Here is a 20,572-nt window from a genome sequence, read left to right as displayed (position 1 = left end):
TTACATTCCAATAAGTTCCTATTACTACATATTTTTGGACAGCTGGAGGTAATGTATTAGACAAACGTAACTTGGCTTGTGTGTGAACACGTGTTTAACTATGTACAACAGCAATATTTGAACTAGAACACCCCGCAAAGAAATAATTGTCAAATATTTCTGCAATAAATGCAATACTGACTTACAACATTAAAATTATATTTGTCGTTATTGTCATACTCACAAGTCAAGAAGAGCTTTTAATATTCTATTCATCGTGAATTTTTTAAAACATTTTGAGAATTACAGTACTTAAAATGCAAAGGTACTTGTATTAATTTTATAAATACAAATAAGAGCTCAAAATAGTTTTTGACAGCACTGCCAAAAATCATTTAAATTACGTCTATAGTGAAGAGAAATAAGTACATACGATCAGAAAATCAAGCCAAATTGTGGTCAATTTTTACAGTGTTAGTAATTGAAAAGTAGTTTCTGGTGGTATGTTTCCCTCTAAACATACATAAAAATGGTCTTTTATATAATTTTTGTGTTGTAACTAATGTTTATAATGCGTCTTTAGGCATTTGAATGGTTTTCACAGCTTAATGCATCAAACCTTACGGTTTTCAATAGACAGATGAAGAGAAAATAGCATTTCAAAGTTATGGCCCATTTATGGCACATGTAACCTTAACGATTTACTGTGAACCAAATTAAATACCATTGTATGATTGCAAAAACAGTCTTGCATTCCATGTACAGTCTTTAAAAGACATCCTGTCCTGTACAAACCTTAATACATGTAGAAAGGTGTCAATTATTGACACGTGTGCATTATAGACATGTTTCCTATTTAGACAGGTGTCCGTTGTAAACACGTGTCCTTTATAGACAGGAGTCCTTTGTAGAAAGGTGACCTTTATATACAGATGTACTTTATATACAGGTGTATTTTGTATACAAATGACGTTTGTAGAAAGGTGTCCTGTATAAACATGTGTCCTTGATAGACAAATGTTCTTTATAAACATGTGTCCTATATAGACAGGTGTCATTTATAAACGTGTCCTTTATAGACAGGAGTCCTGTATAAACATGTGTCCTTTAAAGATAGATGTACTTTATAAACATGTGTCCTTTATAGACATGTGTCCTTTATAAATAGGTTTACTTTATAAACATGTGTCATTTATAAACATGTGTCCTTTATAGACATGTGTCCTTTATAAATATAAGTCCTTTGTAAACATGTGTCCTTTATCAACATGAGTCCTTTATAATTATATGTTCTTTATAAACATATATCCTTTATAGGCATGTGTCCTTTATAAACACACATCCTTTATAGACATGAGTCCTTTATAAACATGTATCTTTTGTAGACATGTGTCCTATATAAACATGTGTCCTTTATAGACAGAAGTCCTTTATAAGCATGTGTCCTTTACATACAAGTGTACTTTATAACCATGTGTCCTTTATAGACAGGAGTCCTTTTAGGAAACATGTATCTTTTATAGACAAGTGTCCTGTATAATCATATATCCTTTATAAACATGTGTCTGTTATAGACAGGTGTCCTTTATAGACATGTGTCCTTTATAAACATGTGTTCTTTATAGACAGGAGCCCTTTATAAACATGTATCATATGTAGACAAGTGTCCTTTGTATACAGTAATCCTTAGTAGGCATATGTCCTTTGTAGTAGGTTTTACTGTATGTTATCACTGACCATTGAGTATAGATTGGTATACAGCCCACCGTGTAATCTTATTCAAACTTACAATAACAGTGTAAAAGTGGATGGTATAAGAGATACATTCTCAGTGTTTGTGTTATGTATCATTGCTTTACAGCCTTGACAGATTTTTGTATTACCAACAAAATATTGCCACAAAACATTTAATCAAAGATCTTTTACACAAGGAACACTAAAGCTTAAATCCACAAAACGACGTGTGAATAAATCGATTACTTTTTAAGCCCAACATATATTGAGAATAATTCATAACGTTATTAGCCAATATGTTTAGTGTGGTTTGGTCAATAACTGTCCCACGAAAACGTTCTTCGTGTATAACGTCAGTATATTCGACGTACATTTCTGTAAGGCTATGAAAAAGTTCAATTAAAATCATTTCAATGTTTATTTTGTAATGATTTATTTTCAAGTTTGAACATCTTAAATAACACTAAATACTGATCTCTAAATTTGCTGTACATTTGAATTGTGTTTGGAGGTCATCCCTATCGGTTGATGACGTCAGTATAACTATTTCATATTCATATCTATAGATGTTATATTGATTTATCCTACAATGTATATGCAGTAGACGTGGGTCGTCTGGAGATGTATTACATACAATATGTAACAAGGCGAGAGTAGTGCGCCGCCAGCCGGACTCGAACCCACGACCCCGGACTTATTTACTGGTCCGCCGCTCTACCGACTGAGCTAAAGGCAAAAATCCCTGTAGCGCGATGCTAGAAGGCGATCGTATCACTATGCACAATTAAAACCTGCTACACAATATAACTTCGTGTATTTATGTAAAAATAAAGTAGTTATACTAAGCTACATAGATTCAGTTGAATCATGATCACCTAATGGTCATATAAGGACGTGTCAGGTTAAATGGAGGAGGAAAACCGGAGTACACGGAGAAAAAACATCCACCAGTTACGTGAATCTATTGAATTATGATCCTAGTCTTTCACTAGTCAGTTATCAATAAACACTATCTATTGCTAAACATTAGATATGAGACAATGAAGTGATGTTGACTACAGCAAGTGTACTTGAAAAAAAAAACATATACATGTAGTAATGCTCTTGTAAGAGCTCTTCTAGAGTTAAAGACACAAACAAATCCTCCCGACCTATGGACCTTTTTTTTTGGCCTATGTATCCCTAAACAGACATTTTTTGGCCTTATGGAAAATATTGTAAAGACTGTTGGGTTACCTCATTATCGTTATTCAAGGCCTACATCACGTTACGCTCCACAAAGTCGCAGTGTGTAGGGCACCTTAGACTGAATAGATATTTAAATAAAAAGCATGCTTCGGTTAACCGCTATGTGTCGAGGCTGCAGTTTTAGCTATAGATAACCTAAAGCACACATCTGTTTTAAATGCAGTATACATTGCATGTGTGTATATATGTGGGCCTGTAGTAGATGGGTCGAATGTTGCCAAATACAAGCTAGATGGTCCTATCTGAAATCACATGTCGAGAGTATGTGAAGTCGGGGAACAGACACTTATCATTTGTACAGCATATTGTTAACTCAGTATTTTACATTGAAAAGGACTAGGTTAAATTGTATTTTAGATAATGGCATAAAATTCTGATTATAAGACCTATCAAGATTAACACATATATATATTGGAAAGTCATTCAATGGATCATGAGACACGTCAATGAATCTTGTAATTATGGAAAGCTTTATAACCGTCAAGTTACTCAATTAGAAAATAGAACTTGTAAATATTGCACCTCAAACTGTTTAGAATCTAAAATACATTATTTATGTGAATGTGAATTTTATTTCACATTAAATTTGTAATGTTGTTTTTGAAAAGGCATTTGATATTCAACCATTTTTTTATAATTTAAGCACTATAGAAAAAAATGAATGGAATGCAATTGCAGGATATTTTGAGTAAATAGACTCTAAAATAAACACAGTAGTGATAAAGACCTTCCAAGAATGGCAACAATGAATATTTGCATCGGGGGAACAGAGACACAAAAAAAATGTTGTTTTTTTTTTTGCAAAAGTAAGTAAGTTACACTATATTACTTTTGCTGGAACACTTACAACGTCATTCTGATTTCAGAACAGTTGGAATTATGAAGATATCTTGAACAGTACCTTTATTATTATTATTATATATAATGTAAGTTAATTATTATAGAACTTGCCACAGAAGACATCGATAAAACACTCACCATACGGTCACATTATACGACTCCGGAAAAACCAGTTATCCATAATACTGAGCGCTAAGCAGAAGCAAAACCTAGTACTTTTATAGACTATGAAATTATGACAATATTGAAATTAAGCGTTTCTTTCCATGAATATATCGTTGATAAATATTTAGTATTAATCTAAAAGCTTACCTAAAACCGTTCAATAAATGACTGCACTATTGCAATGTACAGTTGTTCCACATTTCCAGGACTCATTTATGACACTATGAACATCTGTTTCTAAAAACATACCTGATACAATCCTGTGAAATTTGAGTAATGCTAATCAATTGATCATTACCACATATGTATCATGCTGTAGCTCCGTCACCATAATCAGAGTTTTTTAGTCCATGACAATTGCATCAGAAGGGACCTTAATTTATCATAACTTTTCTTCAATTCATTTATGAAATATTCTAAGAATCTTTCACAAGTGGATATTAAGAATATGGATATTCTATCCGAGGTCACAAAATGTAAAACCCGAGTCTTGCCTACGACTTGAGAGCTATTGTGAAACCACGTGTGGAGTCACTACATAAGTATCAACAATATGGTCACTGCTAACAATAAGTATACTCACCAGGTTAGTGATGGTCTTCGGGAATACGTAGAATATATAGAATGTATAATACAGATGAATAACAGTTCACAACACAGGTCTTCTTAGTTTGGCGTGGTTCTCTCGACTGGCGTTGGTGCCGTGTGCCAACCGGAAGCGCAGTAACACCCGAGGTGTTCCGAGAACAAAGTACCGAAGGTTTGCTCCCGGCCGACATAAGCCTGTTTCACCACACTCCTCCCCGTTTTAGAGTCCTCCCTGTGCTGTGCGACGATTGGTGGGTCTCCTGGCTCACGATGGTCCAGATGAGTCCAACGTATTTACAAGTATTTACATAAAGTCTCCGCGCGTAAAAATAACGGCATGAGACTTGGGAGTCCAATTAGAGACTATAGGGAGGTCCTCCCTACAGCCTGTAGCCCTCTGCTAGGGGATAGTGAGGAACTATAGGGACCAAAGTCCCTACAGCCCATACAAGGCAACAGCATTCCGAGTGGTGTGCTCCGCGATGTCCTTGGTGAGTGAGTCGAGCTGGGATGCTACTAAAGACGCGGTGTCCCCGAGATAAGCAGGGGTGCTCACCTTGGCTTTCCTCAGTGGAAAGTAGGGAGAATCTGTCTCTAGCAGCAGCCGGTCTCGCGGAATCGCTTCCAAGGCCTCCAACTGCATCCTGTCAAAGCTGTGAACAGCGGCAGTGACCCCAAAATAGGTGTTAGGAAACCTACGGAGCCACGCACGCACCACATCCGCCTCCCCCATGAAGCAGTGGAGATGGATGAGCTGTTCCTTGGAGCACACGTCCTCCACCATGGTCAATGCTGCCCTGTAGATGTCCGTCCCGTGAACGTCCCCCTTCACTCCTCTCAAGTGGAGCACGATTGGCTGGGTTGGTCTTGCCATCTTCAGTAGCTTGGCAAAGACCTCCGTCTGGCGCCTGCACTTGGCAATGGGGATGGTTCTGTCCAGGCCGAACTCTCCAAGAGCCACAACCTTCGGATGCTGCAACAGTCGTTGGAGGTGCAGCTTCTGGTCCACAGTGAGGGTCTCGCAGTGTTTTGGATGCACCCCCACTGCTACCTTCCATGGGCCCTCCAGCGTGAAGTCCACAGGTGGATAGTTGTTGGGCTCGCTATAGATGATGACCCCTCCAACAACGGCTGCTGGTACCGAAGGCTGTTCGATCACACTGCTGGAGAAACTGTAGCTCAGCAACTCCTCAACAGTATGACCGCTAGATTTTCCCCAGATCTGGCGACTGGTCCGGTCGAGATGGAAATGGCTGTCATAGACTTCGAGCTTGCCTTGCTCTGTGCGGCTTTGTGGCTCTTCGTCGTCCGAGCTTGCTTCATCCACCACGACGAATTCCTCCAGACCTGTGAACTCCTCCTCCTCGATTTCTTCTGACTGCTCTGGTCCCTGCACCGTAGCGCTGACCTCGGCCACACGCAACTCCTCCACAACACGTGACTCCTCCCTACCGTCCTTGTCTGGCAATTCCACTGTTGGTCTGGCCACCCTGTAGTGATAAAAATCACGTCTCAGTGACCTAGAGCACGAGTCTAGGATGGTCATCAAACACCTCCAGAATAAGAGGACAGCAGGAGAGTTGACAGGGTGTAGCGAAAACTCCCTCGGTGCGTTCAGTTCCAGTACCCTGCAGGCTTGTCCGTAAACGTCTTGATGGCACGGCTCCAAAAAGCTTCCTTCAGGGATCCGGCCAGACTGGTTGACCTTGTCTACGACCGTCTGCAGGGTTGTCTTTCTTCCATATACTCTTCGCACCAACCACCTCAGTGCTTCAATCTGGCCAGGGATGTTAGAACCGACGTCAGCGAACACGGCAGGCAGGTGCTTGGAGACTGCATGTCGCTTGATCCGTCTATCCCGCGACTGGCATCTGGACAAGGGACAGTACGGTGGCACGGTCTTGGCCTGCTGGTCCGATGCTGACGTGGCTACTGGCGGCCGGACTGGGCTAATAGGTCTCCGTACCTTTGGAGGTGGCTGGTCCTCAGGGGCTTTGGGTGCAGTCCGCTTCTTGACTTCATCAACGGCCACACCACTCTCGTGGTGCGGATGACAGGGCGACACTGACGACGTGAAGTCCATGGGCTCCTCTAGATGTGCGGGGACATCTACTGTGAGGTCCAGGTCGTCATCAGCGCTACCGGTCTCTTCTGGTTTCTGGCTACCGTCCATGGCGTCAGCCCGAACCACCGACAACGACGGGTCTGTTTGGAGACGGACGTCCTTACACATTCCTGTTGCCGGGGTCCAGGTCGACGTTACCTCCTGGCGTTTGGGGCGTGACAAGCGGCTTCCATCTGTTGAGGGCAGGTGCTGGTCGATCCAGTGGTCGGGAAAATCGCACCGACAGTTCAACCTCATCTCACGGATCCACCTCTTGTCTCTTTGTTGATAGGCCAGGGTAGACTGTAGCCCCAGAACTTCCTCTTTCTCATCGAAGGCTAGAGTCAAGATGGCAGTGTAGAACGCCATTGGCTCCAGCAACGTCCCGGCCTGGCTTACTCTCCGGATGCATTGGAGACTGGTCTCATCCTTGGTCCGGAGGGCGGCGATGGTCTTTCTTGGAGCGGGCGGAGCTGCCTTCCTGCCTGAGCGCTTCGGCTTGGAGGCAACCTTCCAACCACGCTTGCTTGGGCTGTCCGACATTTTCCTGCAAGTAGAAAGTAGCACCGGTTACTACTATGAAAAACACTCAGGACACAGGTACACATCGATGAGCTTTGCCTGTTCCTTGGTTACATTTACGCAGGACCCATGATACCATTCTCTGCACTCTGCGCATTGTATCATGAGCTCGCCGACATCGGGGCCACGACAAACGCAATACAAACTTTCGTTCGTGATAATAGATAGCGGTTGACCCCTAGTGTTGTTTTGGCTGCGTAACTGGCGTTGTTTCTGTAACCAAGCTGGTAAATCCCTGTCTCGACAAGGCTTGATGCGATCGTAATTGATTGTCACGAGTTTTTTCCTGAGCATTATCTCGTATACGTAATCGGTGAGTTTCCGCACGATTAATGCCGGTCCCTTCCAGGTTGGAGAGAGTTTGCTACAAACACCCTTAACCGTGGCTGAGTCTAACACGTATACAGCATCGCCAATTGAGTATGACCTTACGAAGGTTTTTAGGTCATAATCTCGCTTACTCCTTGCTTGGCTGGTAGCCAGGTGGCTCTGAGCAAGCTTATGGGCGGCTTGTATTTCCGTGACTAAACTGGCCACATACGGTTCGTAATCCTCAGACTCATCAGGATGAGGACCTGGAAACACGAGCTCGACAGGGGTATTAACCTCCCTCCCCAACATTAACATGTTAGGTGTGAACCCAGTGCTACGATTTACAGCCGACCTCATGGCTCCAGCGAGGAGCGGTAGATACTCATCCCATTTACTAGCTGACCGACTGGTAAAGCATCGCACTGCGTCCATAACTGTCCGGTTAAACCGTTCCACTTGACCGTTGCCGGATGGTCTGAACGGCGTGGTCCGAGCTTTGTGTATTTTAAGCGCCTTACACAGCTCGGCGAACAAGTTGCTCTCGAAGTTAGTTCCTCTATCCGTAAAGATCTGTAACGGGATTCCAAATCCGATCATCAGGATGCACGTGTTGTTTTATTAATCGTGGCTGGGAACGGCCCCATGAAATCGAGATGTACTCGTTCCATGGGCGCGCTAGCATGATATGATGTAAACCTCGCTCGCGCTCGCCGGTTAGGTTTTTTATTCCTGTTACAAGTTGCGCACGAGGCCACATAATTACGTATATCACGTGACATATTGTACCAATAAAACCGGGCCTTACACCTCCCAATAGTTCGTTCCTGACCCTGATGGCCCGCTGAAGGTAGATCATGAGACAAAGCCAGTATTTCCTGTCTCATGCTAGTTGGAGCGACTATCACTTTCTTAGTGAGATGTTGTGGATCCCGTCTCCATAAAACACCATCGTCATCTAAGTTAAATAATTCCTTATTGATCCAATAATGCTTTACTTCCTGGCTACTCAGCATTAGGGTTTCCTCAGTTGGAGTTTCTCTGGTTTTCAGCCAAGCACACAAAATGTTTAGCTCTGAGTCTCCCTTCTGGGCTGTGATAATGTCCTGCCATGAGTAGCCATTAATCCAGGGGGATGGGTTATCACCATGGGTAACTGTTCTGATCGCTGGTGATGGCTGTGCTAGTGGTACTGCATCATCCACAGAGTCAATGAAACGACTCCATTCCTGATGTTTCTTGGTGCAATAGTTACAGCCACCACACGGCAATTGCTCTGGCAATACATTGTGCCGATATTCCAGACAATCTTCGTCTTGGGACAGACGCGAAAGAGCGTCGGCGTTCACATGCTTTCCTCCTGGCCGATGACTAATCTCCATCCAATACTGGCTGAGTTCCTCTAGCCACCGAGCTAGCTGGCCGTTTGGATTCTTAAAATTCATCAGCCATTGGAGACTGCTATGGTCTGTTCGTACGTTGAAATGCAGACCCAGAAGATAATGACGAAAATGGCGCGTAAATCTTATCACCGCTAGTAACTCCTTCCTGGTGGTGCAATGTCTGCGTTGTTCAGGAGTTAGCGAGAAACTGCAATAAGAAATACACCTTTCCTCACCGTCTTGTATCTGCAGCAATTCAGCGCCAATCGCGAAGTCTGATGCGTCGGTGTCCAGAATAAATTTGCCCTCTGGGGTGGGGATACTCAAAACAGGAGCGCTACATAGAGCCGTTTTCAGCTTCTCAAAGGCATCCTGTTGTTCATGTCCCCAGTCAAACTTATTCTTTCCCGTCAGAGCGTAAAGCGGCACGGACAATTCAGCAAAGTCCTTGATGAAATTTCTGTGGTAGTTGGCAAACCCACAAAAACGTTCTACATCTTTGGTACATTTAGGGGGCTGCCAATTGCGCATTGTCTCGATAGACCCTTTGCTCAACTCTAGACCGTTACGCCCAACAACTCTGCCGAGATACTCCACTTCTGTCTGGAACAGGTCGCATTTCTTTGCCTTGAGCTTGATACCGTACTCTCGAAATCGCTGGAACACCTGGGCTAAGTTGTCCAGGTGGCCCTCAAAATCATCGCCGAGTACGAGAACATCATCCAGGAATGCTAACACAATGTTCCAATGTAGTCCTCTCAGTACCAAACTCATGACTCTTGAAAACGTGCTTGGTGCATTGGTCAGACCAAAGGGCATCCGTTTGAAGTGGTATAGGCCGTACTTGGTGGTGAACGCTGTTTTGCATCTATTCTCGTCCTTGACCTTTATTTGCCAATAGCCCCATGTGGCGTCCAGTTTTGAAAACCACATGTTTCCGGACAAGGTGTCGATACATTCTTCCACCAACGGTAAAGGGAATACATCCTTCCTCGTCACATTATTTAAAGCCCTGTAGTCAATGCACCATCTCACGCTTCCATCACGTTTCCGTACCAACACTGGAGACGACGCCCACTCTGACATTGAAGGTTCAATGACATCAGCTTTCAACATCTTCTCCAAGTGCTTACTTCCTCCCCAACAAAACAGCTAGGTGTTCTTCTGAACCGCTGTTTGATTGGACGCGCATCGCCCGTGTCAATAGCGTGCTCTATTGCCCGAAAACTCCCAATATCAAACTCAGATGAGGAAAACACGTCGGCATACTCATTAAGCAAGCGCTTCAATTGTAACCGTTGTTTTTCCTCCAGTCCTGATGTTGATCTCTCAAATAAATCTTTAAGATAATCGGGAACCTCCGCAGCTTCAGATTTGGAGATATTGTACGTACGGAAATCGGCGTCAGTATCCAATCCTTTGTGATCCTCTGGAAGTATTTCGTCTACTTCATGTGCCATACCAACCCGCTGGTTACGGAACAGGTTACTTTCCGGTCTGACAGGTTGATAAACGACATCGTCGGATTCTGTGTACCATTGAAACAGACACGACATGCCAGCATGGTCTTCACATCTGGCTGGATGTAGTAAGCTTTATCCTCCAGAGGTTGTTCTGCTACACACTGTAACCGAAGAACAGAGTTCGCCGGCACAGTAACGCGTCGAGCTGTTCTGATCCTCACTGCAGAGACAGCACTGTTGGAGGCCTCAGTCATCGTCTGGAAAGGTATTTTTCTGTCCTGAATACAAAAGGTATTACCCTTCATATCCACGGTAGCTTGAAATGTGGTCATGAAGTCCAAACCTATGAGCATTTTGTCCTCAATGGGCGCGACATACAGTTTTTCTTTAAACTTCAAGCCATCAAGATCAATAGATGTTAGATCTATTAGATACCCTTTCATCTCCATCTCTCTACCAGCACCTCGCAAAGTAAATTCTTCAAAGACACTTGGTGGACTCTGAAACGAGTTATATAACTTGTCAGAGATCAGCGTCACTTCAGACGCTGTATTAATGATAGCATTGATTCGTTTACCATGGACTGATACTGGTACAGTGATCATCGATGGAGACTTGAGCTGTCGGATAACCAAAGGTCTCTTAGCTGAACGTAGGCCATCTTCAACTTGGATCAGGCTCTGGCCCTCTAGGCTGATCCCTCCGCGTTTAAATCTTCCGAGAAGGACACATGCTTAGCACTGGGGGCTGCAGCACGATTATCTGCCTTTCTCTTCGGACAGTCGCGGGCCATGTGTCCAAAACCGTTACAGGAAAAACACCTTCCATTATTTGGTGATGGTGACCTTGACCTGTCGTAGCTCGTCCTGGACCCGGATTTCAGGGACTCTAAGGTCCGGAGTATTGACTGTATGTCTGACTGCCTCCGTTCAATTTTGTCGTCAATACCATCAATCCTCTTGTTGACATTCGCCTCGGTGGTCCCTGAAGAAGCCTGTTTGCGGCTCTGACGCACGAGCGGTGTGTCCAGCTCGGTGTCGCTACCGGACTCGGCGTCACGTGACGCCAAAACCTCGCGTACATCGCGTTTTGAAGCTCTGTCAATATGGTCTGGTGATTGAACTTGTAACTTTTAATTTTATCAATCACCAACTCCACCGATTCGAGGTTCAAATTCGCGACATATTGTCCCGCGTCCTTGTCGGAACAACCGTGACAAATGCGTTTCATGGCCTGTCGCTGCATGAAATGCTCGGGCAAATCAGGGTACGCACGTAATGCTAACTGCATCACCCTGTCCGCCCAGTCCTCAATGGTTTCGCCTACTTTCTGGCTTGAAGTTGACAACTGATCTTGAGCCGTATCGGGCATTATTAACCCACCGAAACGCTTCTCAAGTTTTTCTAAGAGGTCGTTAAAACCTATGCCATCATGACGTTGGATGGTGGAGGCATAGAAATCGCTAGCCTTTCCTTCCAGACTCCAACATAGGTTGTCCCTCATCTCATTCAATGTCCAATTGTTAACTTCAGCGAAACGGATAAACTTGTGTTTGAAACCCATCCAACTGTCCTTCCCATCGAATTTCACGCCCTTAGGAAGAGCAACAGTTTGCCTATCAGGGTACTGTCGGCCTCGCACAGCTTGATGTTGACCTCTGGGTTGGCCTTGGGGATGCCCATTGGGTTGACCTTGTGGTTGTACCCCTTGGCGTGCTTGCCCTTGAAGTTGACCCTGATAATAATCTGGCTGCTGGTATCCCTGGGGGTTACCTTGAGGATAATCATGTGGCTGTCCTGGTTGATACCTCTGGGGTTGACCTTGAGGATGACCTTTGGGTTGCCCTTGCCGATAGTCCTGTAGTTGACCTTGATGATAACCTTGAGGGTGACCTTGGGGGTAGCCGTGGGGTTGACCATGAGGGTAGCCTTGTGGTTGACCTTGAGGATAGCCTTGGGGTTGACCTTGAGGGTAGCCTTGGGGTTGACCTTGAGGGTAGCCCTGGGGTTGACCTTGAGGGTAGCCTTGTGGTTGACCTTGAGGGTAGCCTTGGGGTTGACCTTGAGGGTAGCCCTGGGGTTGACCTTGAGGGTAGCCCTGGGGTTGACCTTGAGGGTAGCCTTGTGGTCGGCATTGAGGGTAACCTTGTGGTTGACCTTGATACTGGTTTGCGTGTGCCCCATGTATATTCATATTGGGCCCATAGGGGGTCGGTTGATACCCCTGATAAGCTGGCTGACCTTGGGGATGGTAGCCGGCCTTAGATTCGTTCATAGACAGTGTAGGAACACCACCCACGTTACTAGGGCCTGTATATGGGTTCGACATAGGGGATACGCTCCATGTTTGGGATGGTTGGGTCTGTTGACTGGAAAATGAACTTGAATGTACTGGCGACGGGGACGCAAAATGACCAGTAGCCATTAGCCATTCATGGTCGCAATTACCGGCGTAGACATTATAGTTCTCGGACTGGTAAGCAACGGCGGCGGCAAATTTAGGGACGGTTGTACCGTGCATGTCGCTACACCAGGTGAAGGTATCTTAGCAATAGCCCCTCCTGTTGCCTCAGTGTTGACTGGGCCTGGCTGACGTCTCTCGATGAGCTCGGATACATTAGCTTCTAAAGTGTCAGCAATACTGTCAGCCTGACTTACCTGTCCAGTTGGCAATGTCTGTTTAAATGATTCCAGGGACGTATTCAGATCGGCCTTTTCTTCGGCACTATCCCCTTCATTAAAACTGAATAAAGGGTTAGGCGCGAAATCAAACAAATGGCTTATCTCCCCAGCCCGAACAAACTTAATATGCCCCAGACTATCTTGCGTAATATTGCCATGGGATCTCGCCTGAATAATTTGGGTAGCCGTCTTCTCGCCCACACCTGGAAGGGCTCTTAAGTCCCTTGAAGTAGCAAAATTAATGCGGACTAACGTCTTATCTCGCGTCGTGATTCCAGTCATGATTGTAGTACCGTACACAAATAGGTGTTATCGTGTTATTCTTTGCGTAAATGTAACCAAGAACACACGAAATGCTCAGAAAAGCAAAATATTAATGAACAGTAGTACTATTATCGTGTTACCCTATGTAAACTAATACAATGGATACACGAAATGTTCATTAATATTATAATAACAGTTTATATTGTGTAATCACCACCGTTTCAACAGTTTAAGAACAAAAAATAACAGTTTCAGACCTATAAATAGTCAAAAAATGACAAACTCTGAACCAAATAATTTTAAGTTCAACAATATATGAAACAGCAATAATTATCTGTATAATTACAAATGTCAAAATATTAACAAAATATCCTGAGGAAGTAGACAACAATATAAGAACGACAACTCGTGAATTATCTGAAATAGACAACACAAGTCGACGAAAACAAATTGCTCGCTCCTCACGAAATGCAAATATCACGTTATGGAGAATAAATCCTGCAGAACAATATATAAAGATAACAACAACAATATAATATTATTCGAAAATGAGTCGAGAGATATATCACCGTTAATTAATCTAATAACAGTGACAAACAACGAAATATTTTCCAAAGACCAGTATACTAATATCAACAGCGACACAAAAATTCAAAATGGCGACCCCATGCACGTGTTTTTCAAACTCGACATGTGCTTCGTTCGAAAAGTTTGCCGACGACGCCAATATTGTGAAACCACGTGTGGAGTCACTACATAAGTATCAACAATATGGTCATTGCTAACAATAAGTATACTCACCAGGTTAGTGATGGTCTTCGGGAATGCGTAGAATATACAGAATGTATAATACAGATGAATAACAGTTCACAACACAGGTTTTCTTAGTTTGGCGTGGTTCTCTCGACTGGCGTTGGTGCCGTGTGCCAACCGGAAGCGCAGTAACACCCGAGGTGTTCCGAGTACAAAGTACCGAAGGTTTGCTCCCGGCCGACATAAGCCTGTTTCACCACAGAACATTTCCTGATTCCGAGGGTAGAAAATCCCTATCCTTCATATCCACCTATGAAAGAGTATTTTATCTGATTCTTCGGCGTTTTATTGCAATTTTACAAGTATGATCTCCCGCCATTGTGAAAGTTCGAAGAAAACCGAGACTACAAGTCATTTCACAATGCATGAGAAGTACCTGATATTTTAACGCAAAACCCGTGAATTGCATCGTTCATAGTAAAAGCTTTCTCTTTTCTGAATATGAACATTTTACTGAAGAAACGGTAATTTTGTTGACACCGTGACACCACAAGGCTGTATTGAAGAGTAGCCATATTCATCATTAGATACAGCATGAATGTATTATATGACCCAACCAGTAATACACCCTACATATGAGAGAAAATAACAGATTTATATATTTTAAAATGTTTACAATGCAAGTGTTCCTTTCTATTGCATATGAGGATATATAGTGACCATTTCTATATATATATAGAAATGGTTACACGATTCGAAAAAAAAAAATGATTTAAAAACGGTTTGTAAATGCATCACATAAAGTAAGAAATGTACAATATCTGACTATTTTATATAGTTAAATGTAATGGGAATTGAGCAACAGGTACATTGCCTATATATGTTCTCTTCCTAGAGTATAGTCTTGAAAAACCTTGGCTAGTGAAGTTGATATCGAATATGATTATATATATATAATTGCGCCCTTTACGACGAACTGAATTAAAATAAAATTCAATGACATACAAAATGTAATAGTTCAACTACATTTCCGCTATCGCAATAGGCACTATAGTTTCCCTGCAATACTTCACAGGAAAATATGCGATACTGATATAATACTTAAGCCAATTACATCGTATCAAAAATATTGTCTAGTTTAGTAGAATAGTTCCAGGAAAGGAGGTTAACATCGTATTAAAACGTTTTTTTTCTCTACGTACATTTAATATTGATAAAAGACATTTTTTGACCAATTATTTTGTCTATTTTTTGAGAAATGCTTTTATACTGTATATGATAGTAAATTTAAAATACAATATATACTAAAAGGTTTTTTTCTTCTAAATACATGTACACATGTACATTTGATATTGACGAAAAGAAACTTTTCGACTTCTTTTATATATTAATTTTTGTTTGAGAAATTAATTAACATTTTTATGACAGTGGATTAAACATCCCTTTTAATATCGACGCTTTGGTTGATAAAAACATAAAAAAATTGCAATGAAAATTCAGCTTTATGCAGTTCATGTCTAGTACACTGGTAATCCAATTTTATGCATGATTGCATTACCACTAAAAAGAACATATTTTAATATCGATTCTTTGGTTGATATACACATCAAAAATTGTAATGAAAATACAGCTTTATGCAGTTCATGTCTAGAAAACTAGTATTCCCATTTGATGCATGATAGCATTACCATTAAAAAGAACATATTTAATACAATGTTTTGTCCACACTGTAGGAATAACTTCATTATCCTATATGTACTAGCCATAAGTAATTCGTACCCTACAGACATTAGATATTTTGTGATTTACTAATGTGCAGAGCTAGATCAATACTAAATGCAGTGCCTTATGACGAATATATGTATTCACAACCGATAGAATTCTGACATCATTGCCAAAATGTAATGTTCTTCAACTCATAAAAGATTTTGGCAAAACAGTATTTGCAGTACTGTGATTAACTATGTACACTTTCCAATTAGCTTTTTTGTTATTGTTCAGTTAAATTTAAGGATTTCTGCAACCCGAAAATGAACTACCATTTACTTATGACATGAAAGATTGCTGCCTAACGTTTGTAAAATCACTGTCTATTCACACATGTAAACACTTGAGCCGCCATTTTCTATGTTACCCTTACAAAAACAGAAATCTGAAAATTTGGTCTCATACATGTAATAATGTCTTGAAAACAAATAAACATATATTTGAAAAAGAAATTGTCAAAGTAAACAACAGATAATTCGTTATTTGAGTGAAAAACGTCATAACTATAACTCAGAGAATGAAGCCATGACTATTAAATAAAGAAATCAAGAATGTGAAAATATATATACTTATATTAAAAGACCTTGTAGTGAGCAGCAAATCATTCCAGATATGCAACAATAAACGGTACATGATATGTCCATACACAATATCCACAGACACATTTGAATGACTATCAACAACAGAGCATCCGACAGAACCTGACGTGCAAATCCAGCAATGCCATCTACCTCCTCTTTGTGTAGGAAATGCACAATGAAATACGTTGGGGAAACCGGTGGTCCACCCAACGTCAGAGTCAACAATCACTGTAGATCTATCAAACAGAACAAACCTGACTATCCGGTTGCCAAACATTTCAACTTACCCAGTCATAGTTGGAAAGACATGCAGGTGATTGCAATCGAGCACTGTTCCAACTGGACATAAACCAAGCGTCGATTGAGAGAGATTCTGGATTACCTATCTACAGACCCGCTATCCCAAAGGCATTAACGAACGTTAGATATACATATTGACATCAAGTGATCACTCGCTTGCTTTTCAATTAATTATCCCTACTTCCAGAATTTTCCCGTTTTGTTCTACGCGTTTTTGATCCTTTACATATGCTTTCCGACAAAAGGCGACTAAATTTAGGACTTGACGCTTTGCACACACACCGAGGAGATAGGCGACTAAATTTGCATTCTATACCAATGAGCACTACATATAAATTTCGCCACACATTTGACGTTACAAGTGGCACGCTTTCCAGTCATTGTTCATATTTTAGCGTTCTGTCGAACAGCAAGGACACATTTTGGTAGATCCGGCCTTCGGCTCTCACTTGTCGAAGTGTAAATTGCGCTCTACTGTGCTGTATAGTTAAATATTTGTTCACTTTGTCCCGCATTACTGTTCGTATCCTATTATGTAATCGAGTTCGTTTTGTATGTTTTGATAGAGGGGCAGATCGCCTCGAAAATTTGACAATTATTTTGTCCACACGACTGGAATTACTTCATTGTCCCATAAATATTTACAGGAAATATTGAAAATGACGAATATTTATATCCTTTGACTCTAAATGTACTTACCGGTCTTTGTAACAAACCTTGTTGTTCAACAAGAAGGCAAATCCTAACTAAAAATTGATTTTCTAAATAATTGATGATCACGCGCTATTATTCTGACCAACGGATCACTCCCTAGACATACGAGTTATAACACATTTTGACAAGCGACTTAGTTTCTTACAGCGTTAGACTTAATGGTCTTTTGGTTCTTTTTAAACCTAGGATATTACGGAGCATACTTTACGATTGAAAGAATATCAAGATTCATGACAGCGAGTTATTGACGACGTCACGGCCGCAGGTTATGAAAATATCGAACGCAGTTAATATATTAATGAATGTTAAAGTGTTACCCTAAGTCTCTACGGATGAGGCTTGACCCAATTCACGGTCATACAATGTATCATCGGGACATGTCCCATTAGAATTCGCTCCGAAACTCGCTGAGCGAAATTGGCCAATTAATGTAGCTGTAATAAAGCCAATGGTATCGACCAATCAGAGGCCGTGGTATTCTGTATGTGCGGGTAGTTACTGATAGTGACGTCACATGTTTGAGAGCGTAAAGTGATATCTTTTTAAGAACACGACATAATTTTTGCACAGTATTTCTTGTCATAAAAGTCAATACATACATTTACCACAAAATAGGAAAGCTCATGTTTGCATTGATATTCATATAAAGTCACAGCATGGGAACTTATTTTTTAATGATGTGTGAATTACGATTATGTAGATATTCAAAATATTTCAATTTCCATTATCTCTTATAACTGTATAAACTTAACAGACCGGGAAATCGTTTACATTTACGTAAACGCAGAAGTTGCCGCGCAAGAATACACACATCGGAATACTAATTCCATCACGTAGTGTGAATACGCATCCGATTAGGCCTATTGTATCTGAATAGACACACTTTTATAAGAGTTTGATGTAATAGAACGGAAATCATGTTTATATTGTTTTTCTTCTCAATTCATAGGCCTAATCGGATGCACATTCTTACTAACTTATTTCTGTCGCTGTCAACGATATATAATATTCTTTCGCCGCAACCACATTTCGTTTGTTGGTAAGGTCATATAACAAGCAAAGAACGAAAACGTGCGATAATATTGCGTAAATGTGTTTGTAGATATGAACCAGTCCCAATAGCCAAACTTGTCATACTCACTATGTTATTTACGCTGGTCAAAATTTCGCTATATAACTAAAACCGAAGAAATTATATTCCAAAGAGGATGTAATAGCAAAATTTATTAATATCTAAATAGCTGTAACACAGTAAAACAATAGCATTGTGAATCAACGTATTATGTAATAAGCAGTACATATTCGCTGTTCCTTAGAAGTTTCATGTGCATTTTACGTGTGTATCAAATATGTACATACCCGTATTCCAGTCCACACGCCACTTTCTTGAATATGATCACGACAACAGGCTGTGCTGTTTGTGTACGCATTTGCATCTGTACATTGCGTAGCCATCCAATATTATGTTGCCGGTATCAGATGTACATATTTCACGTGCCATTTATTTCATATTTCACTTAAAAAGATGAAATGGAAGCACAAACGAGGACAGATTCAACTAGTTCTATTGTTGTCTGTCATCTGTTCGTGATCAGATTTATTTACATATATTCAGATTTGAATTAACATTTACATTTACGTGGTCCCTCTTCAGATCATACAACACATGCATGAAGCCATTAAACTTTAATATACATGATATATGCAAACTAATACAGGACTAGAAAACAGCTGTTTCTAGCCTATTTACTGATGCTGAAAACAAAATTATTATTCAGTTTCCCAGGAATACTTTATACAGAACTTGACCTATTTTATTAACCAGGGGACTAAACATTGGATTTTATTTTTAGAAAGTTTCATATTTAGCCTAAATTATTCTCTCATACCTATGAGTGTAATACTAGTCTATCCGATGCAAAACGCTCTTGTCGGCCGAGACTATATTAAATAACTACCCATGCAATACAAACTCGTGACGTCAATGCGTCATCAAATCACAATATACGTGAAAATTGTGGGTTTTTTTTTCTTTTTTTTTCTTTTTAAAACGGCTGGTTTTACTGTAAATAACATAAATACCGAGATTTGTGTTAAAACAATCACGCAATTATCACGATTTTCAAATAACTTTTTTTTCCAAATGGCTGGGCATTATAATTGTTAAATTGTTATAAAAGCGTCGTGGAAAAGAGAAAAAATACTCTTTCATAGGTTGATATGAAGGATAGGGATATTATACCCTCAAGATCACAAAATATTGTAACAACCTTGGGAAGGGTTTTACAACATTTCTGTAGCCCTTCATGGTAAGAATATCCCTATCCTTCATATCTACATGAAAGAGTCTCATAAAATCATGCTATAAACTTGTGTCGTCTGTAGCTGTATGACATGACTACCCACACAACTCCGTGCGGCAATAGCAGGCAAAAAGCGAGACGGTGTCAAAGGTTAGAACTAAGAAAACAAATAAATAAGAAAAGAAAAGATAGTATTTAAACTTTAGTATCTTATTACGATCCTGAAATTGGGGCAGGCAGCGGGTACAATTCTAACGCCGTACATACAAGGCAGCAATACAAAAGATACCTACCCGGAAGGGACGTAACTATGTGATATGTCAATACGGAATACCAGGCTTGCACAAAAATGTCGCGCATTTCAAGAATAGAGAATAGATTTTATGCCATGGTTTTAAAAAAATTGCAGAAAATTTGAAATGGTGGGTATTACAAGTTTATTACATTTTGTGACCTTCGGGTAGAAATCCTTTATCATTCATGTCCATGTATGAAAGAGTCTTATAGTATAACATATCTCATCGATGAGGATTTTCCAAATTCAGGGTTTTCACTGTTTCTGTCTTAAAATTTTGTGATATATTTACCGCAACTTTATATAATTTTAATCTCCATATGAATGCCGATGTCCAAAAGGACTCATTATTTATGTTTTTGTAAAATCAAAACCAGTCAAACATGTACATATACCTACTATAAAAACTTGTAAACAATAACGGTATGCGTATTTGGTGATAACCTTGAGGACTTTTTTCTGAAATGTATAAAACCGCAATCAGAGTTATCTTTTATCATTTTTGTTTATGGCGCGATAT

General features: G+C 40.8%; 2 protein-coding genes across 6 annotated transcripts in view; both read right to left on the bottom strand.

The window, feature by feature from the left end:
* Positions 1-18,905, bottom strand: part of LOC138331825 (peroxisomal sarcosine oxidase-like) — a 47,381-nt gene extending 28,476 nt beyond the window's left edge. Inside the window, exon 1 of one of the 5 annotated variants that reach the window (XM_069279641.1) lies at positions 18,814-18,905. The gene's annotated coding sequence lies outside the window, so the exon portion shown is untranslated. Of the gene's footprint in view, positions 1-4,549; positions 4,687-16,727; positions 17,258-17,439; positions 17,488-18,813 lie in introns of those variants that run through there. The other 4 variants (XM_069279639.1, XM_069279642.1, XM_069279637.1 and 1 more) reach the window with 4 other exon arrangements.
* LOC138330649 (uncharacterized) lies at positions 4,866-14,328 on the bottom strand. The gene is made up of 2 exons (XM_069278199.1): positions 14,141-14,328; positions 4,866-7,205 (listed from the first exon to the last, which is right to left on the bottom strand). Exon 2 carries the CDS (start codon positions 7,199-7,201, stop codon positions 4,991-4,993), a length of 2,211 nt encoding a protein of 736 aa, XP_069134300.1. The 5' UTR covers positions 7,202-7,205; positions 14,141-14,328; the 3' UTR covers positions 4,866-4,990.
* Positions 18,906-20,572: the final 1,667 nt, after the last annotated feature.

The sequence above is a fragment of the Argopecten irradians genome, chromosome 9 (genome assembly GCF_041381155.1).
Source record: "Argopecten irradians isolate NY chromosome 9, Ai_NY, whole genome shotgun sequence".
NCBI classification, from domain to species: domain Eukaryota; kingdom Metazoa; phylum Mollusca; class Bivalvia; order Pectinida; family Pectinidae; genus Argopecten; species Argopecten irradians.
This window is presented reverse-complemented; position numbering and strand designations above follow the sequence as displayed.

Bases quoted from the DNA above. Each gene is read 5' to 3' on its own strand.
- LOC138330649 (XM_069278199.1), bottom strand. From the start codon at position 7,201: ATGTCGGACAGCCCAAGCAAGCGTGGTTGGAAGGTTGCCTCCAAGCCG.